The sequence below is a fragment of the Drosophila virilis genome, chromosome 4, assembly GCF_030788295.1.
Source record: "Drosophila virilis strain 15010-1051.87 chromosome 4, Dvir_AGI_RSII-ME, whole genome shotgun sequence".
NCBI lineage: Eukaryota > Metazoa > Arthropoda > Insecta > Diptera > Drosophilidae > Drosophila > Drosophila virilis.
Genome location: NC_091546.1, coordinates 20,722,444 through 20,750,283, shown reverse-complemented (window position 1 = coordinate 20,750,283; position 27,840 = coordinate 20,722,444). Strand labels below are relative to the sequence as shown.

General features: G+C 43.3%; 5 protein-coding genes across 10 annotated transcripts; 3 read left to right on the top strand and 2 right to left on the bottom strand.

The window, feature by feature from the left end:
- Positions 1–28: 28 nt before the first annotated feature.
- On the top strand, positions 29–2,131 carry LOC6627490 (protein CNPPD1). The gene is made up of 4 exons (XM_002051259.4): positions 29–274; positions 343–639; positions 1,065–1,187; positions 1,249–2,131. The coding sequence occupies exons 1-4, from the start codon at positions 236–238 to the stop codon at positions 1,996–1,998; spliced, it is 1,209 nt and encodes a 402-aa protein (XP_002051295.2). The 5' UTR covers positions 29–235; the 3' UTR covers positions 1,999–2,131.
- On the bottom strand, positions 1,411–13,353 carry LOC6627742 (transmembrane protein 65). 4 transcript variants are annotated; one of them, XM_015172551.3, is made up of 6 exons: positions 12,384–13,353; positions 3,690–3,809; positions 3,522–3,563; positions 3,394–3,461; positions 3,089–3,292; positions 1,411–3,025 (listed from the first exon to the last, which is right to left on the bottom strand). In XM_015172551.3, the coding sequence occupies exons 1-6, from the start codon at positions 12,706–12,708 to the stop codon at positions 2,933–2,935; spliced, it is 852 nt and encodes a 283-aa protein (XP_015028037.1). In that variant the 5' UTR covers positions 12,709–13,353; the 3' UTR covers positions 1,411–2,932. The 4 variants fall into 4 exon arrangements, with proteins under 4 accessions (XP_015028037.1, XP_032293531.1, XP_002051296.2 ...); XM_032437640.2 differs by lacking the exon at positions 12,384–13,353 and adding an exon at positions 7,683–7,888; XM_002051260.4 differs by lacking the exon at positions 12,384–13,353 and adding an exon at positions 4,399–4,447.
- Positions 11,665–12,287, top strand: Obp28a (Odorant-binding protein 28a). The gene has a single exon (XM_002051261.4). The coding sequence runs from the start codon at positions 11,716–11,718 to the stop codon at positions 12,145–12,147; it is 432 nt and encodes a 143-aa protein (XP_002051297.1). The 5' UTR covers positions 11,665–11,715; the 3' UTR covers positions 12,148–12,287.
- Positions 13,133–24,370, bottom strand: Cht10 (Chitinase 10). Of its 2 annotated transcripts, none has more exons than XM_032437637.2 (8): positions 24,239–24,370; positions 22,128–22,215; positions 17,898–21,701; positions 17,654–17,839; positions 17,311–17,590; positions 15,743–17,248; positions 15,499–15,691; positions 13,133–15,436 (listed from the first exon to the last, which is right to left on the bottom strand). In XM_032437637.2, the coding sequence occupies exons 2-8, from the start codon at positions 22,158–22,160 to the stop codon at positions 14,056–14,058; spliced, it is 7,383 nt and encodes a 2,460-aa protein (XP_032293528.1). In that variant the 5' UTR covers positions 22,161–22,215; positions 24,239–24,370; the 3' UTR covers positions 13,133–14,055. The 2 variants fall into 2 exon arrangements, with proteins under 2 accessions (XP_032293528.1, XP_070065204.1); XM_070209103.1 differs by having other exon boundaries at positions 24,235–24,367.
- Positions 24,371–26,166: 1,796 nt separating this feature from the next.
- LOC6627748 (uncharacterized) lies at positions 26,167–27,576 on the top strand. Of its 2 annotated transcripts, none has more exons than XM_002051266.4 (2): positions 26,167–26,582; positions 26,717–27,576. In XM_002051266.4, exon 2 carries the CDS (start codon positions 26,725–26,727, stop codon positions 27,295–27,297), a length of 573 nt encoding a protein of 190 aa, XP_002051302.1. In that variant the 5' UTR covers positions 26,167–26,582; positions 26,717–26,724; the 3' UTR covers positions 27,298–27,576. The 2 variants fall into 2 exon arrangements, with proteins under 2 accessions (XP_002051302.1, XP_015028164.1); XM_015172678.3 differs by having other exon boundaries at positions 26,168–26,582; positions 26,710–27,576.
- The last annotated feature ends 264 nt before the right edge of the window (positions 27,577–27,840 follow it).

Genomic DNA, 27,840 nt, shown 5'->3' with positions numbered 1-27,840 from the left:
GAGACAGCACATAATTATGCAGTCACAATTCAAAATTTTATTTTCGAAAATTACAACAACGTGCGCACATATAAATTAAATTTTACTTTGTGGTCTGTACTGTCGATGACAACCCTGCTGTGCTGTGTTGTTTTGTATAAACGACCAAACAGTTGGTTTTAATCGATGTGGCAACATTGCCGTTTCTCAACAAAAGCATTTCATTTCCACGCTGAAAAACACAGAACATTTTTCGATGGGGCGAAGTAAATTCGTTTCCTCCTCGCCAAAAAAGGTAATCGATGCAAAAGTCGAGACTGTCCATGCAGAGCATGCATTACTGATTCCATTTACAATATGCAGGTGATGCAGCACGGCGAGTTTATAAGCCGCATACAAAAAACGCTCTACTATGGATGCGTGGACACAACGGAAGCAGATATGGAGGTTTCCATGCCCTTTGCAGAGTATGCAGCTGATCTGTTCTCGGAGCCACATCGGGGACACTCATTGCATCGTTTGAGCTCTATTGCGGCAGGCAAAACACATGCAACCCCATGCTCTCTTATAATGGCCCTGATTTACTTGGATCGTCTTAACATCATTGATCCGGGCTATGGCTATAGAATCACGCCACAAGAACTGTTTGTTGTGTCATTGGTGAGTGTCTGGGTCTCGCACAGCAGCTCGTGACGAAACCTGTTGATTGATAACCCACCTTCCGCGCAACAACGCATACATTTTCATTAATTTTATGAGTGTATTTACACACACACACACACACACGCATGGGCAGCAATAGGAACAGTGCTCTAAAACAACAAAATGAGTATAAAATGAGCATGTGTGTTGGTGAGGCAGATCGCTATTTTATTCTATTTTGTTGTTTTTGTTGTTTGGCATTTATTTTTAATTAAACAACAGTTGGCACTGCTGCTGATAAGCTGCAGCCGCATTGCAGCCTACATTGCATCAAATGAATTTTTATATAACTCTGTTATTTTTAGCACTCATTTTCGGCCAGCCATGTCATGCCAAAACTGTGACGTCATGAATTTGTTTTGTGTTTCTTGTTTTGTTTACAGATGATTTCAACGAAATTTTATGCCGGCCACGATGAGCATTTCTATTTGGAAGACTGGGCTAAAGAAGGCAACATGAGCGAGGACAAACTCAAGCAAATGGAACTGGAGTTTCTGACCGCCATTGTAAATACGTTTGCCCAAATTCTATCTATTATTCGATTAATATACAAGTTTTACTTAACAGGACTGGAACATATACATATCGAACGAGCAATTCTTTGATAAGCTCAGCAGCGTGGAACGAACGCTGGCACAGCGCGAGGGCTTGCGACGCGGCTGGCTCACTTACAGCGAACTGATGCAGCTGTTGCCCAACTTTACAATAATGAGATTTTTGCTAAATAACCTGGCTGTGCTGGCGTTAAGCTATGCGGCCAGTGTGTTTACAATCGCTGGGGCATTTTTCATTGCTAGCCAAGTGCCCGGCACGCTCTGGCATCGTCGCACAGACACGAATGCGACGGCAACGGTTAACACAACGCTGACGACTCCCATGACAACGACGAATGTCACTGATGCAGCGCCCGTTGTCAGCGGCGATCTATCGATTCGAGTTGCGGCGCCCAACGACAGTTGCAGTGCTTTGAATGTGGAAGCGGAACTAATGAATCTGGAGCAACAATTTTGCGCCGAGGAAAGACTGATTGATTTGGAACGTCGGCGACGCTTGGAGCAACCGCCCAATCCACTGCTGCCGCCCAATTTTCATGTCACGCACGCTTCCACGCAACAGGATAACACACAGCATTGGCTCAACATTAAGTCGCAGTACAGCGATGACACGGAGCATCGCAATCCTATGTCATTTGGCCACAAGACGTACAATTGGAAACAAGCGCAGAATGCATCCATTTTTTGGCAGGTGCTCAGCGAAGCCATGTCTCACCAGTCGTTCTTAGTGCGCTGGCCGGTGTTGTGGCCGAAATTGATTTAAGGCACCAGCTGCAATTTTACAAACACGTTCTGTACTTTAATCTATAACGAAAATTCTTTCAAAATGTCAATAAATTTTGACTACAAATAAATTATATTTTTTCAACACTAATAAAATTGATAATTAATTACAATTTGCTTCAATTTAATATCTTTATTTATTAAGCTCTCTACAACTTGGACTTTGATATTGTACATAATGTATATTTCTTGCTACTGAGTTTCAATATTTTTTAAAGCCGATTTATATTTTTTTATGTAACATGGGTGGAATAGCTTCGAGTGAGCGCATAGTCAAAGCATTTAATAGGCACTTTGCAGTGTGTTGTGTTTCAAAGTCGGATAGTCAAGTGTGTAGGCGTTATATTCTGTTGAAACAGGCTTTGCTTTATTTTAAAATTAAGCTAGCCAAACGAAATGATGATGTCAACTGATATTGGGCTTGCATTTAACAGCCAAGTTAACTACAGAAACGTTCTATTTTGATTTTTGGTGTTACAGTTGGACCTTTTTGCAGCTACGATACATTTTCAGTTTTATATTTACCACTAGATTATATTTATATCTGAGAATACAAAAGAATTGTTGCGTTTCTCCTATAAAACAAAACCAGATGAGTTTTTAGTTGCAGTCAGAATCAGTGCAAACTTGAAATTACATAATATTGATATTGAATCTTAATGTTACTAGGCGGAGTTAATAGTATTTAATTAGTAGGTACTTTGAGTGTCACATTAGTTTTTTTTTACATCGCGTGAACTTAATATAGTTGTAAACTTTAATGAAATCAATATAAATATTCAAGTTACGGGAATCTTCTCCGCAGAAAATGTTCAATTTCGAAATAAAATCAAAAGTTTGCATTCGGATTGCGATCTCAACAGAAACTCCATAGAATTGACTGTTTCACTAGTTAAATGTTGAATGTGGAAAACCTAATTTTCAGCCGTTGGTTTCGGTTCGTCGTTAATCAGCCACAAGGGGCACATGCCGATTAGGCAGCCGACTGTGATGCCCATAATGCGTCCCTGCAACAAGACATGCAAATGTTATTAATAATTCGATTCATAGCATTCATTCGAGTTGCTTACCCAACTGGAGGCTCGCCTGCTTGACTTCAATTCAAATTGTGCGGGCGTCATTCGTGGTTGCTTGAGTCCCAACAGCTGACAGCCTTCCTCCACATATGTGGCCATGGTAATGCCCATAATATCACTTATGGTATTCCCAAGTCCTGCGGCGGCCATTGTCGATAGCGTTATGAAATGGCCTAATGAACTTTCTATGTATTCACCCTGCAAGTCATGATACCATATTTGTATAGAATGTTGATGGGGCGAGCCTATATATAAGCTATATGCTGATAGTGGAACACAGCATCAATAGGATTACTTACGGCCATGATCATAATGAAGTTATCAAGAAATCCAAAGGCTACAAATGGCACGGCATTCACAAAGAAAACTGCAACAATTTAATTTAAAAACTATAGGAAAATAATAATTATTTATTTTTGGTACTTACTGCTATAAAGTTGTCTAGCGGTGGGCGGTTCTGCCGCCTCCACTGCGAAGAGAATAGAGATAAAAAGATGATTAGTTTTAAATTGCATTGGTATGCTACGTTATTCTTCTTCTTCTTTTTCTTGGTACTGCGACACAGTTAATCAGTTATTGTGGTTTTTGAGTTTACCCAGTTTCTTTTTCAGCCACTCATCGGGCACCGCACAAAATGTACCGGTCGGATCCACTTGGCCCACCTTATTGGAAAGACGTCCGAAGCGCGTCCGCCAACTGCCAACAGCTAGTTGGCCTTTGGTTTGGATGACAGTGTGTTAAATCGTTGTTGTGTTGTGCCATGTGATTGGTGTGTGGTTGTTTGGATCCAGTGTTGTTAACAATACAGATTGTAATTGTTGTGTAACAGTTGTTAAAAATCAAAACATGGAGGAAGTGTTTACATATGCAAATAAAAAAGAAGAGATTATAGTCATTTAATATGAGAGAGTACACAACTGAATATTAATCTCATAATTACATTTAAGCGAACATGCTAATACCTAAATAATAACTAAGTAACCAATTACAGAGCTCATGATCAGAAACTAAAGTTTGAAAACATGATAATAACCGAGTCATTTAAATAATTATAGGTTATGATTTTTTTTTTTCAGCCAGGGTTAAGGGTGTAAGCTGCTTATAAATACTTTGCGATGACGCAATTTTTATAACCTTCGTCGGAAAAAAGTTTGTCCAGTTATTCAAATTAATATATACATATTTATAATATATGTAGGTAGCAGGTAATTTTGCTTTCGCGCGCACACACAGCTAATTAAAATGTTAAAAGGCTGAAAGGTGTCGCACTTTATAAAAGATTTCACATCAATCGTCCCGCCTACCCCACAACCACTCAACCCACAGCCACTCGTCCATTTACGCTTGGCGAATTGCATTAAAATTGCATTTGTCAAGCAACAAGCGCGTTGAATGGCTGTGCCCGGCGTTGTATGTATGCGCATGCATCTTCGTTTATACGATAAGACATCAATTTTGCTTCATTTATTTATTTATAAAAGACAACTCTGAACAACAATTACAGTCAGACAAATTATTTGCAAATAAATACTGATGCGTTGCCACCTTTGTTAGCGTCGATTTTTTATTTTCGACGATGTGGTGACTCTCTATTAAAATATGAACTGATCGGTTTACCAAATGTTGATAGGCCAAGAAACTTGCGTATGATTAACTTATCTGGCAGCACTGTAACGCAAAATTGATCTATTAACAGTTACATGAGTTTTGGCTGCAAAGTGCAAACGTATAAACGCGTGTTTCTGAATTTCTCACGCTGCACCAAATTAAGTTTTGCAATGGCCTGCGTTGCCTTTAATTAAACGCTGCATATTTTCACGCGTCGCAAACGCAGTCACGCCTTTGCAGCCGTGTGAGCGTAAATATGTGTTTGCCTGCCAGTTTTATGTGTGCATAGCCTGTGTGCGCGTCTCTGTGTGTGTGTGTGTTTAGTTGTGTAAGCGACGCATTTTAGCGCCACTTTGGGTGCCGTTAGTTTGCCCAGCACATAACCATTAGGAACGTATTATAATTACCCTTACAAGTGAATGTCAACAGCCAGACAAAATGGTGCCCCTAACTGTCATCATAATTATCATTATTCCCAGTGTTGCCACCTACCCCAAAGTGCTCAATTAATTTACAGCTTCGCTCTCAGAGTAATCACAACGGGAGCCATTAAAAATGTGTGACAGAAAGTTAAATGCATGTTTTCGCTTAAAGGCAGGCTGCAATACTCTATAAACAGTCCAACGTTGTGGGTAAGTGCAACACAAATAACACTCATAACTGTTAACAAGCTTATTAAATAGTTATGAGTAGTGCGGGCACCCTGTTAATCTCGAGCCCACAATTGAATGTACATAAATTATTAATTAGGATTGCGATATGAACAAGAATTATTCATTTTAAAGTTACATTCAGATTGTACTTTTTAATCGAATTAAACAGAGATAACGGCAAATTTAAATTTAACATTAAATATTTTTTTTCAATATTTAAAACATAAATTTACATAAAATGCGTTAATGAATCTTATAACTTTGCTCTGGGTTGCTAAATATCTTATTTTATTTGAGTTTAACATATTTCATATTTCGTAGATACTAATCTACCCTTTTTTAACCTAAACACGGGGCATTATCAGTGTGTCACAGGGGCCTATTTCGCCATTAGACTCCTGTCACACATCAGTTAAATACATCCACACACACACACATATGTGGTAGACACGTACGTTGCTCATAAAAATAAACATCCCGCTAGACTTGACTGAGCAATTTGCAGGGCAATTATGTTGTTTAGCTGTCGGTTAAGCGTTAGACATGAGATTCTCACTTGATTCAGCGAATCAGAAAAACATGCCATTAAACATGCGAAGAACTTTTCTAAGAGACTTGCTTGACTATCTAAATACCCTAACCAGTTTACGTTCAACATTTAGAATGTAATATAATATGAATTATATTTAAATTGTATTGCATACTTTATTTTAAACATGTGCATTAGTCAGATTGGATATTTATAATGTGCAGTCTTTTTTGATTTCCTCTAAATGTTTATAGGTACATTTGAATAAAATGTTCAGGGCATTTTGTATCGAAATATCATATCCTCATATCCTTTTGTCTATGCTCTACGATAGTCGGCATATCACATAGTATCTTTATAATTTCAAAAGGCTTCGAAAGACAAGAAGCTAATTTGGTATTTATGTTGCAAAAAGTAATTGGCATCTATATATGCCCCGGAAATATACCCAATGCAACTATATTAGGTGTGGGTATTTTTATAGAGGCCACAAAGGCAATCAGCTGACCTTGACACATCCTTTTTGCGCGAGCTCGCGCATTGTGTGTCATATGTGCGTACACACACACACACACACACACACACACACACACACACACACACACATTTGATTTGCTGCGCAGCGTTTCCAAAAAGCAGGCAACACTCGCAGCTCGATTTGTACTCGAGCTGAGAACTGAGAGTGGCACTTGGCCTGACTTCTTTTAATGCGTTTTGTTTTTTTTTTTATCTGTCCCTTTAGTCTATTCTTAAACTTACACAAAAGACAGCTCGATTTGCTATCATGGCCAAAGCAATCGAAAGCCATGAAAAAAGCAACAGGAAAACGTGAGCGTGTTTGCCCGCAAAAGTGTGCATGTATGGGTAAGCGTGTGTCTGAATGTATGTGTGTGTGTGTGTGTAGATATTTGCATAACATTTAACATAGTTTATTGGCGGGTTTGCGGGCTGCTGCTGTTTAGCATTTAAATTGGCCTAACTGTGCATATATATATATATATCTTTTCATTGTCAAGAAGTTCAAAAAGTTCAACTTGCATAACGAACGTGTGCATGTCTGAGGTCAGCCCAAAAGCACACTACACAAATTTCACCAAAGTCCGTGCAAGGCCAAAAAAAAAAAACTGTTTGTCACGACAAAAAGCTGCAATTAATTTACTTTACCACAACAGTTTTTAAGCTGGCGCAAGTTTCTTTCAGATTATAATTTGCAAGCCGCAGGCATTTCTTGTGAAAACACTTTGAGAATTACAGCACAACAAATGGATATTATAAATGCCTGCCGAACCTGCTTAGTTAATCAAGCTCTGTGCTTAAACATTTCTGAAGCTATAAGAAGTCGAGATTGTATTCGTCTAACTATATTTTTTGGAATTGATTATGAGGCGTCTTTTCGAGCTGCCGTTTCCAATAAACCATTTTAAAGTCCATTTTCCAAATTTCAAGCTATTTCGATTGATTTAAAATTTAAATTTAAATTCTTTAAGATTTAAAAATGAAATCGCAGTCCTGCAGCGAATTCTTAATTAGTATACTTGAATTGCAAGAATAGGAAAGCTGAGATGATTTCTTGTTATCAATAAATTATAATCAAATGTGTATTAAAGTCTACTTGAATTAAGCTTAAGATATATTTGTAACCCTTGAAAGTTCTTGGAATTTTTGCTTAATACAATTTTTTTTTTATATTTCTGTAAGCTTAAGCAATCCTGTGTTACAATCCAGAAGTTTAGCAAAATATAACATAAAAACATTGTAAGCCTTTTGTATGTATGTGTGTGTGTGTGTGTGTACTTGCCTTCGCATGTATTTGTGCGTAGATGTGAACGCATTTAGTCATGTATACCTGCCCGGGCTGAGGGCCACTGCGTCAGCTTGCAAAGCTTAACGGGAACAGTTTTCAATTTATCGCTCTGCCTTTTGTGCTGTTGCTCTCTTTACGTTTTGTCTTTCGTCTGTTGCTTTGTTCTATTGCCTTCACACTCCGTTTTTCTGCCTGTGAAGCTTTGTGCGAGCGATGCGTTGCTTTGTTTTATGACTTTTAAGGGCATACACACATACACATATACATACACACATATGCATACGCATACACATACAGAGCAGCTGTTGCTGTATCGCCTGTTGCCTGGCCCGGAAACTCTCTGGCATCGCTTGCGTGCTCAGGTGCCAACTCAAGACCCTGTCAAACACATCGGCACGTGCTTTTACAGACAAGAAAAAAAAAAAAAGCATCAGCAAATTAATTCAAATTGCAGAAGGCATCGCTCTGCTTCGTATTTTGCCACGCTCTGCCACGATTGACTCATTTAGTGTTGAGTAATTTACATTAAGGCCACAGTGTTGGAAAGGGGGCGGGGGGCTGCACGACTTCTGCAGTGCTGTCAGAAAAGTTGACAGCCACTCGACTTACATTTTTGAGGGGGCATAATATTTGATGAGCTGCTTCATTTGCCATACAGCTCTTTGCTGTAACTTTTCCGTTTCCGGTTGATAAAAGAAACTGTTTGAAGTCTTCGGCATTAAATATGCTAAATGTAAAGCAATATGCATTAGGCTGCTTCGAGGTTCATTTAACATGGCAACAAAATCTTTTTACATAAAAGTATGAATTATATTAAAGCTCTGTACATATTTGTCGTAAGTATACATCAGTACAAGTAACTAATTCTGAAAAATGTTGCATAAAATATGATTTAGAAACAATTTTTATTTAATTTTCCTGCAAAATCCTAATGAATTTCTAAGCTTAACAATTCTTAGTTTAAAGGAGTATTAAAGCTTCGTGTATTAAAGTTTTTAGTATGCAAATTGTCGTATTGATTTTTTGGCTCGCAATTCTTAATGTTTTTGTTGCTTTTACAGTGCAAAGTTCTGCATTTGTTGTGCTGCGTCAGTTTATTTTTCGGTTAGTCAAATGCTACGTATATATCCATAAATCTCTATTGCTCCAGCACTCGGCTTATAAAAGATGCAGCAATCAAATGGGGTGTGTGTGAGTGTGTGTGTGTGTGTTGGGTGGGGGGGAGGTACTTTCAACTCCCTCGGAAATAAGCTTTGGTGATTGTGATAAATGTAGTTCCAGGCAAATGTAATTTTTAAATTCAAGCTCATGTGTTGAGCCAACAATGCAATGCAATACAAATGAGGTCAAATAACGCCCAATAGAATCTAGATACGCACAGCAAGTGAAAGCGAGAGAGAGCGAGAGAGGGCAAGAGAGGCCTGGGCCTTGGTGTTGGTTGGGGCTTCACTTGCTTGAGCAGCTGCTGCTTGCTTCAAGGCTCACCGACTTTTTCGTACATAACAGTGAACATCATTTAATCTGCCCAGGACAGGCAAGTAGGCAAGTACTTGGGCTTTAACCGTAAATGTGTGTGCGTGTGTATGTGTGTGTGTGCGTACCTAACAGCAAACGAATTGCCTCCTTCTGTTTTATCAGGGTTTTGTGTTGTTGCCATGCAAATATTGTGCGACATTCCACTTAACGGTTGTTTTTCCCAAATATGCCCGCTGGCATTTTGAGTGTTCAGCAACCGCTAATTTGATTAAGTCGGCTTTGTATGCAAGTATCAAAGCTCTTTAGGCAACCACCCCTAAACAAAAGAGATGCTGATTTTGAACTGAGTATCAAGTTGAAAATTATAAAACAGACAAATCCATTGACGGACTTAATTTTCTATCAAAATTATTTAAGATTAATGAAAGCTTTAATGAACTACGCTCCATTGGCTTGCTTTTTGTTAGAAATGGTTTAGTTTTACCTTATATGTATGTACACCAGCTGCAGCTGATGCTATTTAAGCATAGCTTTATAATGCCCTCTCGCTCACTCCCGCTGTTTAACATTATACTTTCAATTGCGCACACTCGAGGAGAACACGACCGATCGGCTTGGCAGACGCGCACAGACTAAATCGACGCACCAGGCTTGAGTCTACGCTAAGCCAGCATTCACACTAATACACTCACACCCTAGCTAATATAACTCTCGCGCTCCCACCATGCACAGTGCTCGCAGCACAGCCAATGGCGTGTATCCACTGTTGAACACACACACACAAACAACGTTCGCTCTTTGCATAAAGGTTCTTTCTCCGAGCATAATCATTTTTAGCAAGCCCGTCTCTTCTCTTAACTAATCTTCTTTGCTATTGAGCCATAGGATGTAAGTTTGTTTTGGTATTGTTAAAAATATTCTTCTTCTTTTAGTATTATTTATTATTTTAGAATTGATCAAAAAATGCCAGCTTCTTGTTATCTATTTCTATTTAAGTATATTGTCAAGTACCCACCATGCAAACTTTTATCAACAACTCGATGAAGTACTTTTTTCATGTAACATTTGCGTTGCTTAAATATTTGTTAAATCACTCAACAAATTCTTATCAGAAAGCGAAGGAAAGAGAGAGAGAGAGAAAATAAGCAAAAGTTACGTGAAGAAACTCGTGAAACTTCTGCTGATTAGTTGAAACATTGGATATTGTTGGCAAGTGTTGTTAAGAGAAGTTTTTGTTGTTTTTAAGCCAATTTGTCTGCATTGAAGAGTAATACCAGAATTTAAGCTGCAACAAACTTATCAACAAAGTTATCAAGCAAAAAAAAAAGAGTCCATTCGCAAGGGCGGCAGCCAAACTAAAAGCTGTTGCGCTAGCTGTGACGTCGGCGTCGACGCTGGCATTGCGCCTAGTGCGTAAAGCAGTTTCGGCAAGTTTCAACCAGCTGCAGGCGGCGCAAAATTTTGTTGCTGCCTGTTGAAATATTAATGAGCAGCCCACCAAAACGAAAACGGGACCGAAATGCGTTACCTGAATTGTGAGCTATGTACATACATATGTATATGCTATGCTATGCTGTGTGCTGCAAACAAACAAACGCGTGTGTGTCTACAAATATGTAGATAAATACAATGCATGATTAAATGCGCATATTTAAAGAGCTTCTTGGTGAGCACAAAAAATAAAGATAAAATAAGAACATGAAGAGCAATTGTTTCAGGCTCAACAACATAAGCCTAACTTTGTGCTCGCAACATGCTTAGCAAAAACATTTGTTGCCAAACATTAAAGCATGTTGCAAATATGCACTAGCAACATTTTTCATTCAGCAACGTACGAGGTATAAGCCTTAATTTGTGATCGCAGCATGTTTAGCAACAAATACTTGATGTTGCCAACAAAGCGATTGATATGCATGTTGCAAAACTGTCCTAGGAATAGTTCTCTTAAAGCCATTTCCAGAGCTTAGCTCAAATCGATGCTCTTTATATTCTACGCTCATGGCGGCAACATTTGCTGCTCGAAATTAGTGCTGTTAACAGTTTAACATAAAATGTTGCACACACAGTTAAAATGAATCACACTGTTGCTAACAGTTCAATGTTGCCATCGATTAGCCTGCCAAAGATTTGCGTCCGATGTATAAATTATGCGGCACGCCTTATGTTGCACAGTGTGAGCGTAAATCTGTGCGCTCATTTGGTTTTATGTCTTCGCCAGGAGTCACGTACGCACCAAAAGCTGTGTGGCTGCCACAGAACATATGGACAGCAGTTACTTTAAAGCTATTGAGTGAGAATGGCGGCTGCTCGGCGTTGCGCGGCCTCGCACTCGACGCTGCTCGTCGCTTATAATTGAGAGTTGGGTATCGAAAAGGCTTAATAATAGCAATTAAAGACTGGACAATTAATTGTACACATTGTTAAGTTGCTAAACGGATCGAAGTCTATAATTTCACAGCTGACGAACTACAGCTGGGAGCTATAAAATGCTCAACATTTGACTGGAAATGTCAACAGTTCAATTTGCAAATTAGCCACGTTAACAACAAACATGCAACGTTTCGTATTCACTGTGGCATTGGTCGCCCTGCTGGGCGCTGCTTTGACCAAAGCCTTTGACGAGAAGGCCGCCATGGCCAAGTTCCTGGAGACGGCCGAGCTGTGCAAGGGCGAGGTTGGAGCCTCCGATGCGGATGTGCAGAGCGCCATGAAACATGAACCGGCCGCCACCTACGAGTCGAAATGCCTGCGCGCCTGTGTTATGAAAAAGTTCAATGTGCTGGGCGAGAATGGTAAACTGGACACGGAAGCCGGCCGCGAAAAGGCCAAACAATATACGGGCAATGATCCTGCCAAGCTAAAGCTGGCCCTGGAGATCGGCGACGCCTGTGCGGCCATCAGCGTGCCGGAGGATCACTGCGAGGCAGCCGAGGCCTACAGCATGTGCTTCAAGACGGAGGCCTCCAAGCGTGGTCTGATGTAATTAATTAGCCAAAGGCAGGCAGGAACTATGAAAAACCGAGCAGGACCCCAAGCCACTAGTATTTAGTTTTTACGTACGCCCTTTAGGCTATTCAATTTGTATGAAAAGGTTATTATAAAGCAAATTTCCACAGCAAAATAGATCAAGTCACCTATTTCAATACAGGGTAGCAGCTAGTCGATCAAGTCTGTTTGTTTAGTTCAGATACCCGCTCAGCGCTAACAAAATGCACTTACTTTCGAACTGTTTCTTCACCAAATCCGCCTCCAGCTTGCACATGGCATCGCGCAAATTGAGACGCTCGTCCTCGTCCAGATTGCACAGCAGCTCCATCGCCCGCTCGCTGTTCAGGTGTGTGCTAAACTTGGAGTAGCAACGGCTACTTGCCACCAGACGCTGCTGCAGGCTGTTGATGTATTTGCTGCTGTTGCTGCTGCTGTTGCTGTATGTGGCCAGGCGGGTGAATCTGCGGCTGTTGCAGCTGCCGATGACCGCTGGCAGCTTGGACTGCAAATGGCAATGGCGCACCAAATGCCTAAAGGTGCCGCGACAGTGTGTCATCTTTGTTGTTGTTGTTGTTGTTGTTGTTCGTATTCAATTTGGCAGGCGCGATCAAATTTGTGACGTCACAGAACACTCGCGCAGAGGTGTGGGGCGTTATGCTTTTGATTGTGTGCGTTAGGGTGTGTGCGTGTATACCCGTGTGTATCAATGCGACTCTGTGTACATAAACAAAAACACAAGCTACGCTTTGGCCTCTGCCGTTGCCACGAACCAAAAACAAAACACGACAAACAGCAGCCGCGACCCGCTGACCAGAAAATTTGTTGCGTATGCAACTTCGTTGCCCGTTCGACTGAGACGACGACGACGACGGCAACGGCAACAACGACGACGACGACGACGACGACGACGACGACCCTTAGGGTTCACGATGACGACAGGCTAAAAAGCTTTGGCCAACAACTTCTCTCGCGCTCTCCGCAAAAGTTTCGGCTGGCACTTTTGTGTTTTTTTTTTTTGTTGTGTTTTTTTCTTTTCTTCTATTTTCTTTGCGCTCTGGCGATTCCAGACCTCAACAGCTGTTCGAAACGCTCGCGCACGTTGGATAACGTTTTGCGTTTGTTGGCCACCACACGTTACGATTTAGGCACATTTTAACCACAACATTGCCAATAAATCTTAATACAGTAAATTTTGAAAAAAAAGTATACAATTTTGGTCGGCAATTTATTGAACAAAAATGGGCATGATAGCAACACTGATATTCCGGAAAATTCATTATACCTCGAATTGAAGTTTTTAATTGTGTTGTGGGCATTCCCAAAATTGTATATCGAGTGTATTCTTTTAACAAATAAATATATTAATAATTGTAAAATAAAATCAATTACCCTAAGAGATTACAACAGCCTCTAATTACTTTTGTAATTCTTCCGGGCTGTTAGTAGTTTTTTGCATTCGACCAATCTTTGCTTTGTAAATTAGCTGATTTTATTATTTATTTATTTCTTTAGGGAACATTTGTTATCGATATGTTTTAGAGAAGCACATCGCATGTAAAGTGTTACAAATCGAACGACTCGTCGTATCGTGCGTTGCACTGTTTTGGTATTACTTGAAGAAAAAACAAAATGGTCACCTTAAAAATACGCGCTAAAAAATACCAGCGCAAAAATTAAACCAATGAACGTTACGAATGCGACCCTGGTTAGAATATAGTTTGTAAACATGGCCGAAATTTAATTTGAGTGTTTTGTTTATATTAGTTTTATTTTCTTGTTTTGCGAGTGTGTGTGTGTGTGTGTGTGCTTACAACTAATTGGCAAAAATCTTAAGAACAGATTGCGAGCCTAGTCAGCAGCAAAAGGAATTGGCATATAGGACACATGATAATTATAAACATTACTATGTGCAATCGTTGGCGCGCTGTCCGGGAATGCCGCGCAGCTCTTGATTGAGAGTGCGCAGCAATGGATGCTTGCCGCAGCCGCAGCGACCACGGAAATCATCCAAATCCAGGGCCCAGACCATGCCGCCGCCCAGACGCAGGCCGCGCACAAATTGCGCCTTGCGTCGTATGTCCGCCACATCGTCGTAGGATACCCATTGATTGCCGCTGTATGCGAAGGGTCCAATGCGACCCTCCTCGTCGCGCACCACCGTCCAGCCGCCAGCGCTGACCTTCTCGCAAATTTCATAGTATGCCAAAAAGCCACCGGCGCGTGTATAGGTGCCCGCCTGGCCAGGTCCAATGGATTTGTCGTTAATGGATCGTGCGTTCTGATCGGCCAGCGTGAAGGACTGGCCGTACAGGGGCATGCCCATGATCAGCTTGCTGGGCGGTGTGCCCTGATCCAACCAATAGTGTATGCTATAGTTGCCATTGAAGTAGGGATTCGTATCGCCTTCCACATAATACAGGGGCGCCACATGGCCGGTCTGCTTGTCCCAGTGGCCGTGGAAATCGTAGGTCATCACGGCTATCCAGTCGAAGTAGCGTGCCAGCTGCGGCACATCGTAGCCCGCATCGATGACGGTTTTGCTGGGTGAGACGGCGGCGGAGAGCAGCAATCCGCGTGGCCGGAATGCATCCGATAATTCTCGCACAAGTGCCGCAAATCCTTGCTTCTCCGCTGGCGAGCCCTTGGCACAGTCCACCTGCCAGCACACCGGATACTCCCAGTCCAGATCCAAGCCCTCAAAGCCATATTTCTCAACAAACACCAAAATGCTCTCGATGAAGCGCGCCCGTGCCTGCGGATCGAGCACCAGGCGCGCATATTTGCTGCCCAACGAATCATTCCAGCCTCCAATTGCGACTGTTACACGCAAGCCCTTCTTCTTGTACTCTACAACGCGCTCGTAGAAGCGATTGTCGATGTCTGCCCAGGAATCGTGCGTCTTGATGGTCAGCGTGTTGCTGTTGAGCACCGCAAAGCCGTAGACAATGTGTGTGCAGAGATTCTCGTCGATATCCTCGGGCACATATTTGCCTTGGCCGGGCCGATACCACGCCCAGTTCGTAAAGTAGCAGACGACCTTGTAGTTCTCGTTGCTGCCCAGCGGTGGAGCTGGTGTTGGTTTCGGGCGCGCTATGGGCTTCTTATTGGGTGGTGTGAAGGGTTTCTTTGTGGGCTTTGTGGCGGATACGCTGCTCTCCGTGGTGCTGGTTGGCTTCGGCCGATGCACCACCGGCGGCTGGGTGGTCTGGTCCGCGCGAACCGTACAATGCGCATTGTTTGGCCAGTCGCAGTAGTTCTCGTTCCAGTGTAGACCAGCGGGGCAGCTGAAAGAGATGAGACACGATTTTAGTTAAGGAATTTTAATCAAGTTCAATTTTCGACTAACCGTTGCTCAATAAATTCGCCGTATTGGCATATGTAGTACTTGTTGCAGTCACGCTCGTGCGACGCATAGTTGCGTCCAGCGCAGTCCAGTGGCTGACTCGGATCAGGCCTAGATGAGGTTGCAACTATGCTAGCCGGAGTCACGGTGTTAACGGTGGGTCTTGGTGATTCTATGGTGCCCTTGTCGCCAGCAACTGCAATCGGACATTTTATTTAGATCTCAGTTTTACTTTCCTTCCACTTACCCATGGTCTTTTCGCTCTGCTCCAGCGTGCATCTGGGATGCGGTCCCGGATAGCCACGGAGCACGCGATTAATTGTCTTGAGCAGCGGATACGACTCGCAGCCGCAATCATTTTTGAAATCATCCAAGTCCAGAGCCCATATCATTGCGCCGCCCAAGCCCATGGCGCGCACATATTCGCTCTTGTGTCGGATCATTGGCGCATCGTCAAAGGAGACCCATTGATCCCGCGAGAAGGCGTAGGGGCCCATGCGACCACGTGCATCGCGCACTACATTCCAGCCGCGACGTTGAATGTAGGAGCAGATCTCATAGTAGGCTAGGAAACCTCTGGCGCGCGTAGCCTCGCCCGCCTCGCCGCCGCCGTAAGTGGGCGCATTCAGCTGATGATCGCTGGCCTGGGCCAGTGAGAAGGATTGACCGTACATGGGCATGCCCATGATAAGTTTCTTACGCTCGGCTCCACTTTCCAGCCAATAGTTTATGGAGAAGTTGGCGTTGAAGGTCGCCGTGCCTTCGGGGTGATCGTACATGGGTGCCACATGACCCGTATGCTTGTCCCACTGACCATGGTAATCGTAGGCCATCACCGCAATCCAATCAAAGTAGCGTGAAAGTTCAGGGACATTGTAGCCGGCGTCGACGACCTTCTTGTTGGGCGAAACGGCAGCGGAGAGTAGTAGTCCCTTTGGCTTAAATGCCTGCGAGAGTTCACGCACCAGATCTGTGAATCCTTGCTTCTCGTCGGCAGTGCCCTTCTTGCAGTCCACCTGCCAGCACACCGGATACTCCCAGTCCAGGTCTAGACCATCGAAACCGTACTGCTCGATAAAGTCCAACACGTGGCGTATGAATCTTGCACGTGCCGCAGCGCTTCTTACCAAACGCGCGTACTTGTCACCCGCCGAATCGTTCCAACCGCCTATGGCTACGGTTATCTTCACACCCTTTTTCCTGTAGCCCACCACGCGCTCATAGAACTTGTTGTCCAAATCCGCCCAGGAGTCATGTGGTTGTATTGTAAGCTTATCACGATTTAGCACGGCAAAGCCGTAGACTATGTGCGTGCATAGCTCGGCATCGATATCCTCGGGCAGATACTTGCCCCCACCCTGACGATACCACGCCCAGTTGGTGAAATAGCATACCACCTTGTAGTCGTTGCCGGTTTCAGAGCCGGAACCAGCTACGGGATAACCGGCTTCCATTTCAAAATCAATCTCTTCGACTTCGTTTTCTTGTGAAGATTCTGGTTCGTTGTTGCCTTCTCCCTCCTCATTGTTGCCTGTCTCTTGTGGAGTAGAATATTCCGGCTCCGGGTGCTGCATTACAGCCACCTCTTCTTGCTCCTCACCGCCTTCGCCTTCACCTTCTTCGGACTCGCTGCTTCCTTGGCCAGTTGATCCCGTTGAAGATTGCCCGGCTTCGCTTTCTACAGATGCTGTTCCAGCCTCCCCCGAAATGGCTTGCTCTTCCACTGATTCCACTTCCGCCGGGGTTAGGCCAGCTGTGCAGATTAACAGACAGCATATAATTTAAGCATTCTTGTAAAAGTCTTTAGAGACTTACGCGTCGGCTCATAACCGCTTGGCGGATCCTTGAGCACAGCATGAATCTCACGCAGCAATGGATGCACGCCATCGCCGCATCGATTCCGGAAATCATCAAGATCCAAAGCCCAGACCATGCCACCGCCCAGATTCAGGGCTCGCACCAATTGTGATTTCTTGCGGATCATTGCGGGATCATCATAGGATACCCATTGGGTACCCTTCCGGGCATACGGACCCATGCGACCACGTTCATCTTGAACTACTTCCCAGCCCTGATGCTTGACGCGCTCGCAGATCTGTTGAAGTGCAAATAGTGGTAGCTACTGTTCAAGTAAGAAAAGTTTTCCGCGAAGACCCACCTCATAATAGGCCAAGAAGCCTGCAGCTTTGGTGAACTCGCCCGCCTGACCAGGTCCTGGGGCCTTGGCATTCAGTCCATTGTTGTTGGCATTCTCCAACGTAAAAGATTGACCATATAGCGGCATGCCCATCACAATCTTGCGAGAAGGAGCACCTTGCTCAATCCAATAATTGAGTGAGAAGTTCTGCAAGGAAAAGGGCTCTGATTAGATTCATGAAATACAGATGTCGAAAATGATTTACCGCATTGAAGTAATCGAAATCATCATCGGGATGATGATACAAAGGCGCCACATGACCTGTCTTCTTGTCCCACTGTCCATGGAAGTCGTAGGTCATGACAGCAATCCAGTCGAAATAGCGGGCTAACAATGGTACATCATAGCCTGCATCAATGATCTTCTTGCTGGGTGAGACTGCAGTTGATAGCAACAGACCGCGTGGCTTGAATGCCTCCGATAGTTCCTTTACCCAGGCAGTAAATCCTTCCTTTTCATCGGCGAAGCCCTTGTTGCACTCGGTTTGCCAGCACACCGGATACTCCCAGTCCAGATCGAGACCCTCAAATCCGTATTTCTCAATAAAGTCCAGAGCGTGACGTATGAATTTGGCACGAGCCGCTGCGTTGCGCACCAGTCGACTATATTTGTCGCCCTGGGAGTCGTTCCAGCCGCCCAGGGCCAGACTGACTTTGACGCCCTTGCTCTTCAACCCACTGACGCGCGTATAGAAATTGTTATCAATGTCCGCCCAAGAGTCGTGGGTGCGTAGCGTTAGCTCTGTGTAATCCAAAACTGCAAAGCCGTAGACCACATGGGTGCACAGATCCGTGTTAATGTCGTCGGGTGTGTAGCGACCCAGGCCCTTGCGATACCAGGCCCAGTTGGTGAAATAACATACAACCTTGTAGTAGCCATCCAGTGGCTGGAGCTGTGGCTTGTCTGTGGGGTAAGTGGGTCTGGGCGTCGTCGAGGGTCGCTGCGTGGTGGGCACGGGCTTGGCTGCAGCCGGGGGCTTAGGCTTTGAGCTGCCAGAGCTGCCGGAGCTGCCGGAGCTGGCCGAGCCACCCGCATCCTCTTTGCACTGCGCAGCGAGTGGCCAATCGCAGTTGCCCAGCGCTTCATTATAGTGCAAGCCCGGCGGACAGTCAGCTGCCTGCAGGCGATTCCACAGACAGAACAAATACTTGGAGCAGTCGCCGGGATATGGCACACGTTCTTCGCCATTGCAGGGATCCTCCTCGCTTGCCTTGGACTGGACAATGCGCAGATATTTCTTGCTGGTGACACACTGCACATTCTGCGGCCAATCGCATATCTTCCGGATGCCATCCCAGTGCAGCTCGCCGCCACATTCGCTCGGCACAAGCGCTCCATTTACGCAGATGTAGTACTTGCCACAGTTCCGGTGCGTGTAGTATTCACCCTCGTTGCAGCGCGATGAGGTGGGCGGTCTAGGACGTCGCGTGGTGCGATGTGGTTTCTTGGTGCTGCTTCCGGGCAGCGGTTGCTGAATGGGTTTCTGTGTGGGCTTGCGACTGGGCTTGGCTGATGTCGTCGTCGTTCTCCTCGGTTTCTTGCTGGTGCTGGTGCTGGTGCTGGTTCTCGTGCTCGTGGTGGTGATGGGTCGTTGGGTGGTGCTTCTGGTGCTGGTGGGTAAACTGCTGCTCGTGCTCGTCTGCTGCTTCTTCACCGAACACTGCGCGGAGGCGGGCCAATCACAGCTTTTGACCTCGCTGTTCCAGTGCAGGCCGCCGGGGCAGAATTGCTGACGCAGTTCACCCGGTACAATGCAGTGGTAATACGCGTTACAATTCTTTGTATCTGGATAGAATTCGCCAGCCTCACAGTTAGAAGGCTGAACCACTGGATAAACCAGTGCTGGGACTGGTAAGGTGGTGTGAGCCGGACGAGCGGTTGTCTGCGTGGGCTTAGGCTTGGGTTTCGCAGGACGTTTCGTTGTTGTTGCGGCTGTGCTGGTCCACCAGGCGGGAGTGGTAGTTTTGGTGGTGCTGGTCCACCAGGCGGGCGTGGTGCTGCTGGTGGTGGGCCTTCGGGTTGTTGTGCTGGTGCTAGTGCTGGGTCTACGGGTTGTGCTGGTTTGATCCCAGGTGGGCCAGGATGTTGTGTGATCACTGTGACTGCCGCCCGATGAGCCATCGCTGCTTATGGTGGTCATTTGCGGTGGTACTGGCGTAATCGGCTGTGGTGGACGCTCGCAGTTGTTGCGCGTAGGCGGCTCAGTATTAAGACGACCCAAGGCCCGATTGACAGCCTTGAGCAGCGGAAAGGATTCGCTGCAGCAACGATTCTGATAGTCATCCAGATCCACGGTCCATGCGGCGATGCCACCAAAATCATTGTTGGCCGCATAGCGCGCCTTGGCCTCCACACTGGCCGCATCCTCATAGCCCACCCACTGATCCCGCAGCATGGCATAGGGTCCCGACTTGCGATCCACGTCTCGGCCCGTCTGCCACTTCTGCTTGCGTATGCGCTGACAGATCTCATAGTAGGCCAACATGCCGGGCTGTTTGGTAAGCTCACCGGCCTCGCCGGGACCGCTGGCGGCAACACCCTCGCCCACCAGACGCTGACTGCTCTGCTCGAGCGTAAAGCTTTGGCCATAGAAGGGTATGCTCATGATCAGCTTTTCGCGACGGGCGCCCATTTTCACCAGCAGCTGCATGGTGAAGTCTGTGTTATACTGCGGATACTTGTCCTGCGGCCGACCATAGAGCGGACTCACGTGCCCAGTTTGGCGCTCCCAGGCGCCGTGATAGTCATAGCTCATCACAGTCATATAGTCGACGATGTCGGAGAGTGCAGCTAGCTCGTAGGCCTCGCTGATGATCTCCTTGTAGCCGGAAATGGCTACGCCTATTTGCATCTTGGGATTTACGCGGTTTAGCTCTGAGCGCACTTCACGCAGCAGCTTGGTCAGGTTGGGCCTGTCGCTGGCCGGTCCCTTGGAGCAATCGCTTTGCCAGCACTTGGGATAGTTCCAGTCCAAGTGAATGCCACTGAAACCATGCCGCTGCAGGAAACCCGCGGCACTGGACGCGAACACCTTGCGCTTAATCTCATCGCTGACCAGGCGGGAATACTTGTCGCCACTGGAATCCGTCCAGCCGCCCATGGCAATGAGCACGGGCACGCCCAGGGCAACCACGCGCTTGTAGTACTGATTCTCAATATCGACCCAGGGATCGAATTCACGCATGGTCAAGTGATCCGGATCGAGAGAGGCAAAGGAATAGACAATCGCTGAGCATAGCTTCGGATCCAGTTGCTCGGGCACAAAATGACCATCCGCCTTGCGATAGAACGCCCAGTTGGACATATAGCAGAGCACCTTGGGAGCCATATTGTAGTTCTTCTTGTCCGTCGTCGCTTTCGCCTGCGATAGCGCACCGTAGGCGACGCCATTTTCCGAGAGATCTGCTAGGGCTAGAGCACCATAGAACTGCTGCTCCGTAAAGCTGTCCAGCTCATCGATGTGCTCCAGTTGCTCCAGATCCACAGACTTCAGCAGCTGCTGATGCGGCGAGCCGGAGCGATAGGGCTGCGGCTGATAATTATCATTTGCGCTGGGTGCAATGAAGGCGGCATATTTGTCGGACACCGTCCAGGGATCTGGTTGCACCAGCGTGTGGGTGAGCTTTTCCTGTTGCATCTCCTCCGGCACATCGCGCACAAAGCTGGCTGGCGCTCCAAACTGCTCTGGCTCGTCGTCCTCATCGTAATCGCTGGGCTGTGCCTCCACGGAATCCCGCACAAAGGATCGCAACGGCGACGATTCACGCAGTTGCGCAACGTTTCGTTCATTTATGCTGGGCACGCTTTCCACGGCGCTGCGCAACGGTAGAAATGTCTCACCAAATGTGGGTCGTATGCTGAAGCGACTCAGTGCACCAGGCTCATCCTCCAGCGGCATGCTCTCCACCGCGGCACGAACAAACGCCGGCTTGTAGCTGGGCGCCACATGCACCTCGGGTGCCTCGATGCGAATGTGGCCCGTCGCCGCCGTTGTCCACAGGCATAACAACTGTGCGAAATTCAATGAATTCATATTTAATGTAGCATAACCAGAGAAACTTTGTTATATTCAGCATGCCGAATATAAAATACCCTAACAGATACACTTCTATATTTTCTAAGTCAATCATTTCCAATGGATAGCATCTATATAGGAATGCGCAGTTAATAATATCAGCTGCTAATGCTGATTAAGTATATGAATACTTTATTTGGGTGGATATATCTCCTTCAATTCGATGCTATTTCTATACTCTGCTAATCTATATATACATTTCGATGTGGCAAACAAAAGTTGAATCTATACATTTTTCACATATTCCGCTAGCGCGAATGAATTTTGTAAAGCTAGCAAAGATATTCAGCTAAAAATTAAAGTCATAATGATTGATGATGATTATGATGTCAATCATGATTATGATTGATTGAGACTTACCAGCAGCCTGCATGGCGTAGCTCTTCTACGCATTATATAGTCTCTCCTTTGTTGCTCTTCCTAAGCTTCTATTTAAGCTTTTCCTCAACTGCAAAAAAACCATTTAAAATAATAATTAATAAAGCTTGAAATGCAAGCACTTTTCAAATTTGAATCAGTGTGGCCAGACCTTGGCTGATTCTTGATGTATTTATTGATTAGAAGCATGAATGTACCGTAATTTTTATTGAAAATTTAATTTCTTTCTATGTTATTTTGATTATTTTATATAGCTATTTATTATTATATTTATTATTGTGTTTAATTAATATATAAACTTGAAATGCAAATGCACTGTTAAAATATTAATCAGTGTGCCCAGACTTTAGCTGATTGTTGATGCATTCTTGAGCATGAGGCATGAATGTACCGTGAGTTTCCCCGAAAATATAATTATCATTTTTATTTTCGCTTGCATTTAAACATATTTCCCATTAAATCGGCCGTACAAATGATTTATTAAGGCAGACGCACGCATTATCGCGTCAGCGTTGTCCTCTCATATTACGTGCGGCTATGCGTCGCCCATTTTAATGAGATTGGGTGGAGGCTTCGTTCTTTTTTTTTTTTTTTTTTTTTGGCTAACAAATTGGGAAGTAATTGTTTATTTTTCAATGTTTTGCGCCCGGAACTTATTGAAATGCCTATTGATTGTAAGTGATAAATGTCTACAGATATATATATATATATATATATATATATATGTATATATTTATTTATTTTAATATGCCCGCTGTAACCTGACCTAGGCTCCGAGCACACGAAATGTCATATATGTATATATGTAGCATGTGTTTCAGCTCTGAGTTCCTGAAACTGGCTTACTTTCCCACAGTTATTTGAAAATTGTTATAAATTGAAACCAAAAGATAAGGAACTTGTTTTGTTCGATGCATCATTTAATTGCCAAAAACGAAATGTTTAATTAATTTCATAAATCGCTCTGTTCAGTTGACATTAAGTTCAAGTGTTTGAATTTGCCGCTGGGTTATAAATTGATTTGTGGCTTTGATATTGACGTACGAAATTTTATCTGATTCTAAAAGCTTTGCTATCTTCATATATACGCTTTCAAGTTGAGTTGGAGCGAAAATGTTGTAAACTAGCGTAATTGATATTGAAATCCTCACACAAAGAAACTGGCCTCAAGGGGAATTTACGGTCTATATAGTATTTGATTCGTTTATCTTTGTCAGTTTTATGTTTCAATATTTACACTCATAGCTTTTAGATAATTAACCGCCTTTCCCTGTCTCTCTCGATCCCGCTTCGGCTCATTTAAATTGGTTCTCTATTGCTAACATTATTGTTTTTGGCTAATATGCAAATCCGTTTTCAGAATTGGGTTAAGAGCTTTTCGCTGTTGACCGGTTTTTTTTTTTTTTTATTCTTCATATTTTTTTGCTATTGATTTTATTCCTGTTCTCTGAATGCTGGCGGCAAATAAACGATAACGAAAAGACGCGTAATATGGATTGTATTAGGTATGGTAATCAAAAGAAATGTAACCTGCGGGTGCTTTGTGAAAAGATGTTGGGCAAGTTTTGCGATTAAATTTTGTTTAAGCTGACCGCCGCCACAGAGCCGGGCAGGTTTTCATTTGCGTGAGGGTTCATTGAACGCCAAGAACCCAAACTGATCCTGTCTGCATGCCTAAGATGTGGCAAAACGGGAGATTGTGCAACAGAGAAAGGCCGCAACTTTGAAGCAATTTGGCTGCGTGTTGCTTTCAGCTTGTATATATATATTTAAATATACTTCGATTTTTTGCAAAAATAAATCTGCATCAGAATCAGCAGAACAAAAGACCTGTGCCATATAAAATGCTTGGCCATTTTATGTTCGACTATTAAAAAGCCATAAGACTGGTCGCAGCACAACACACTGACAAAAATTTTCTATGCACTTCACGTACACAGACAAAAATTCCACTTTATATGCATTTCGATGTCCATTTACTGTTGGAACAACAAACGACACAATTAAACACACACCACAAATGTTTATATAGAAAGTGTCTGCGTTCTCCGGCACATTTCTCACTTCTCCTGACTCATTATTCACTCACTTACTCAACGGCCTATCCAAAATGGGGTGTGGGTATATTCCGAGGGAGCCAACGGTATTTCTTTTTTTTCTTTTTTTTTTTTTGCTGCTGCGAGAACCTCTGCGCATGCGCGCCCGAAACGAAACTGTTGGCCATCGCACTGAGGACGCTCCTATTTATACGCATGCGTAGCGTGCGGCAAAAATGCAAAAAAAAAAAAAAAAAAAACAGAACGCCCACAGCAACGTTCTCCAATGTTAAGGTAACAGGAAAGGAAAGTTTGCTGCAAATCGTCGCACTGCAAATACTCTTTCAAAGGATAAAAAATGAACAGATCAGAAATTTAAGGCAGCATATTCTCATATTTTGTTGTTTAAATTTACATAAATCTTAATATATTTTTACTCAAAATAGTTTAATTAGCCAATATATTTTCTAATATGCACAATATGTACTTATACAATTTTTACATTTTCCAGGAATTTTAGAATTTACAGGAACATTTAGAAAAATTTATATATTTAAAAAAAAAAAAGACAATACGGTCTTCGAATATTTTTGGTAAGCGTATTTTCATAATCTTGTTTTATATATCTATATATATATATATATTGATTGATTTCACATTATATTTTTGATATATACAATATATACAAATATACAATATTCTGAATGAACGACCCTTTACTTAACATAAATGCTCTATAATGTCAAACTCTTTGACATAATTGTAATAGCTTCCCAGTTGGCAAAGCCGAGAAGACATATAATTTATGCGTACAAAAAAATCAAAACAAAAGCGTTAAGTTTCTTTCGTGTCTTCTTTTTTTTTTTTTTTTTTGATGGTTTGCGTGTAAAATCTCTGCGCGAATATGGAAATAAAAACAAAAAATCCGAAAACCGGCAAATGGTGTACACAATACGGCCAAGCTACTGGAGAAGCTACCGATGTCAATGTCCAACAGAAACTGGTCCAGTTCTTCTGCTTCATCTGTCATGCAAAATCAACGGACGTAATTAATAAACGTATAGCTTGTCTATTGGTTACTTCGTTTGCATATTTCTGTGAGCATAGTATTAAGTGGCAACGTATGATAAATGGGCTGGACTTTCTCTTAGACAGAATGTGCTATTACAAAGAATTTCACGTCAATAACTCAGTCAATAACCTATCGATGATGACTCTTTTATGCTAATTTTGATTAATATATATTAAATATAATTATAGGTATTTTTTGGTAATTTGCAAATCTAATAAGGCATATTAATTTCATTTAATAATCTATTGAACTGGAATATAGTCCAGGTTACGTTCTTTTTATTTATTAATATATATGAAAATGTAGAGCTATCCAAAATACATTTTATGGTGGGAGGGCGAATCATTTAATTTTTTGTAGGATTTTGTAGGCATTCGCCATCCAAAAGGGTCGGATTTTGCGAAAGGTGTGCAAAATCCTTCAAATTAATTCAAGCAAAGTTCTTTGAAAATCAATTTGCAGCCGTTTCGTTTCTTTTCCATTTTTCCATCCTTGTGCATGAAATTTCCAAAGTTTTAATAACATAAGGTAAAAAGAGACAACATTTTAGCCTAATAACTACTTGCAGCTCGGGTTGCGTGTTTATCACCAATCAGTCAGTTATATATATAGAGACATATATGAACATCTCTACTTACATTTTTGAAAATTGCATATTGGGACATTATTTTAACGTTAATTTCAGATGTGCATTATATATATCACATACACACGTGCAGACGTTCATATATATGTATATATACATGTACACTTAGTCATTTTATCTAAGGGCTGTCTTATTAGTTTGTTCGGTTGTTATGCATTTGAAAAACCGTTATTTAAAGCACCGGTTTTGAAATGTACTAAAATTGGGCAAACGCGTGTCGCGTGCTGCTATCGTTTAGCCGCCACACTGTTATCGCACAACATTGTATCGATAGCTGTGGGGCAACCTGTATGCAGCTGCTACCCTTACTGCTGCTGGTAAACAAATAATTGTTGTAAAGTAATATATATAGAAAAGTGGCGTCCCGGAACAAAGCATATTAACGGCAGATGCCAGGCAGGTGAAAACAAACAGGTTGCGTAGCGCAGAGTAACACGAGCAGCCGCGACGGATATTGCAGCTGTTTATTTATAGTACCATAGCAACAACAACAACAACAACAACAACAAAAACAGCAACACGAAACCCAACAACAAGCCATCTCCTACCCCAACCCAAGGCAACCTAACCCGACCAACGAGTAGTTGTGAGTAGGCGTCGTAATTGGCCGCGGCCGCAAGTGCAAGGATACACGATTTACAGTTGCCGTAGCGAGCCCATCGCATAGTCCCGTCAAAGTCAAGGTGAGCAGCGAGCGAAGCGGCCGCGTGACGTCTCCATTTGACATTTGCGTGTGTTATGAAATTACGTTTATTGACGGCCAATTGAAGCCACAAAAACTTGATTGTGAAATTGATTTAAACTTATCAGATTTTAGAAACAAATATGGAGCCAAACGTAACTGCAGTCAACGTAGCTGCGGCTCCAGCTGCAGTGACGGCGGCGGCAACGGCGCCAAATACCAAACGCGGCACGCAACAAGGACGCAAAAAGTCTGGACCCAAATTTGAGCTAACCGAGGCACAGAAATCGGATATTAAGGAGGCGTTTGATTTATTTGACAACGAGTGTACCGGCTACATTGAGGTCAAGGAGCTGAAGGTGGCCATACGCGCCTTGGGTTTCGAGCCCAAAAAGGAGGAAATCAAACGGATGATAGCAGAAATCGATAAGGATGGCAGCGGTCGCATTGCGTTCAATGACTTTCTACATCTGATGACCATGAAAATGGCCGAAAAGGATACCAAAGAGGAGATTTTGAAAGCGTTTCGCTTGTTCGATGACGACGAAACGGGCAAGATCTCATTTAAAAATCTGAAACGAGTCGCTCGTGAACTCGGCGAAACCCTAACGGACGAGGAGTTGCGGGAAATGATCGATGAGGCCGATCTGGACAACGATGGCGAAGTCAATCAGGAGGAGTTTCTGCGTATTATGAAGAAGACCAGCTTGTATTAATCACATTTTCATTAAATTCAAATTGAATTCATAGTCATAAGCTGCATAAGTGAAAGTATTAATTTTTAAGTTGAATTTAAGCTTTTGTGTAGCTAATTTATTGCCCAATTCTGCTTCATTTGCTCAACGGCAACTTATTGAATGTGGGCTGCTTTTTGTATAAGTCCCATGTGTGTTCCTTTCTCTGAATGTACAAGACAAGCAAATGCACCGCCTGTATTTTTGCACAATATAATCTCAATGATGAATAAAACATCAGCTAGTTAACGTTGTCAATAATTATTGTTGTTTTAACTGACTTATAACTATCGAAAACTAGACTAGTAGAGGTCTTAATTGCCTTTCCACACACAATAAGGGTTACTTGTTTACATTCGTTTCTACGGTTACATATAAAAACATTGCTACTTAAACAATCCAATTTGTTACCGTTTAACATAGTTATATTTATAATATTTACCAGTTTGTTGAAGCCTCATTTCCTCAAGACGCCGTATCGTTCTTTGCTCAAGCCGCTGTCTCCTTCATTTAAAGCCGACGACT

Excerpts from the sequence above, each read along its gene's own strand:
- LOC6627490 (XM_002051259.4), top strand. The coding sequence starts at position 236 with ATGGGGCGAAGTAAATTCGTTTCCTCCTCGCCAAAAAAG. Across the intron at positions 275-342 it reads TTTCCTCCTCGCCAAAAAAG|GTGATGCAGCACGGCGAGTT; the intron begins GTAATCGATGCA and ends TACAATATGCAG. Across the intron at positions 1,188-1,248 it reads TGGAGTTTCTGACCGCCATT|GACTGGAACATATACATATC; the intron begins GTAAATACGTTT and ends TTTACTTAACAG.
- Obp28a (XM_002051261.4), top strand. The coding sequence starts at position 11,716 with ATGCAACGTTTCGTATTCACTGTGGCATTGGTCGCCCTGCTGGGCGCT.
- LOC6627742 (XM_015172551.3), bottom strand. The coding sequence starts at position 12,708 with ATGACACACTGTCGCGGCACCTTTAGGCATTTGGTGCGCCATTGCCAT. Across the intron at positions 3,564-3,689 it reads GTGGCTGAAAAAGAAACTGG|TGGAGGCGGCAGAACCGCCC; the intron begins GTAAACTCAAAA and ends TTCTCTTCGCAG. Across the intron at positions 3,293-3,393 it reads ACTTCATTATGATCATGGCC|GGTGAATACATAGAAAGTTC; the intron begins GTAAGTAATCCT and ends CATGACTTGCAG.
- Cht10 (XM_032437637.2), bottom strand. The coding sequence starts at position 22,160 with ATGCGTAGAAGAGCTACGCCATGCAGGCTGCTG. Across the intron at positions 15,692-15,742 it reads GCAGAGCGAAAAGACCATGG|TTGCTGGCGACAAGGGCACC; the intron begins GTAAGTGGAAGG and ends GTCCGATTGCAG. Across the intron at positions 15,437-15,498 it reads GGCGAATTTATTGAGCAACG|CTGCCCCGCTGGTCTACACT; the intron begins GTTAGTCGAAAA and ends CATCTCTTTCAG.
- LOC6627748 (XM_002051266.4), top strand. The coding sequence starts at position 26,725 with ATGGAGCCAAACGTAACTGCAGTCAACGTAGCTGCGGCTCCAGCTGCA.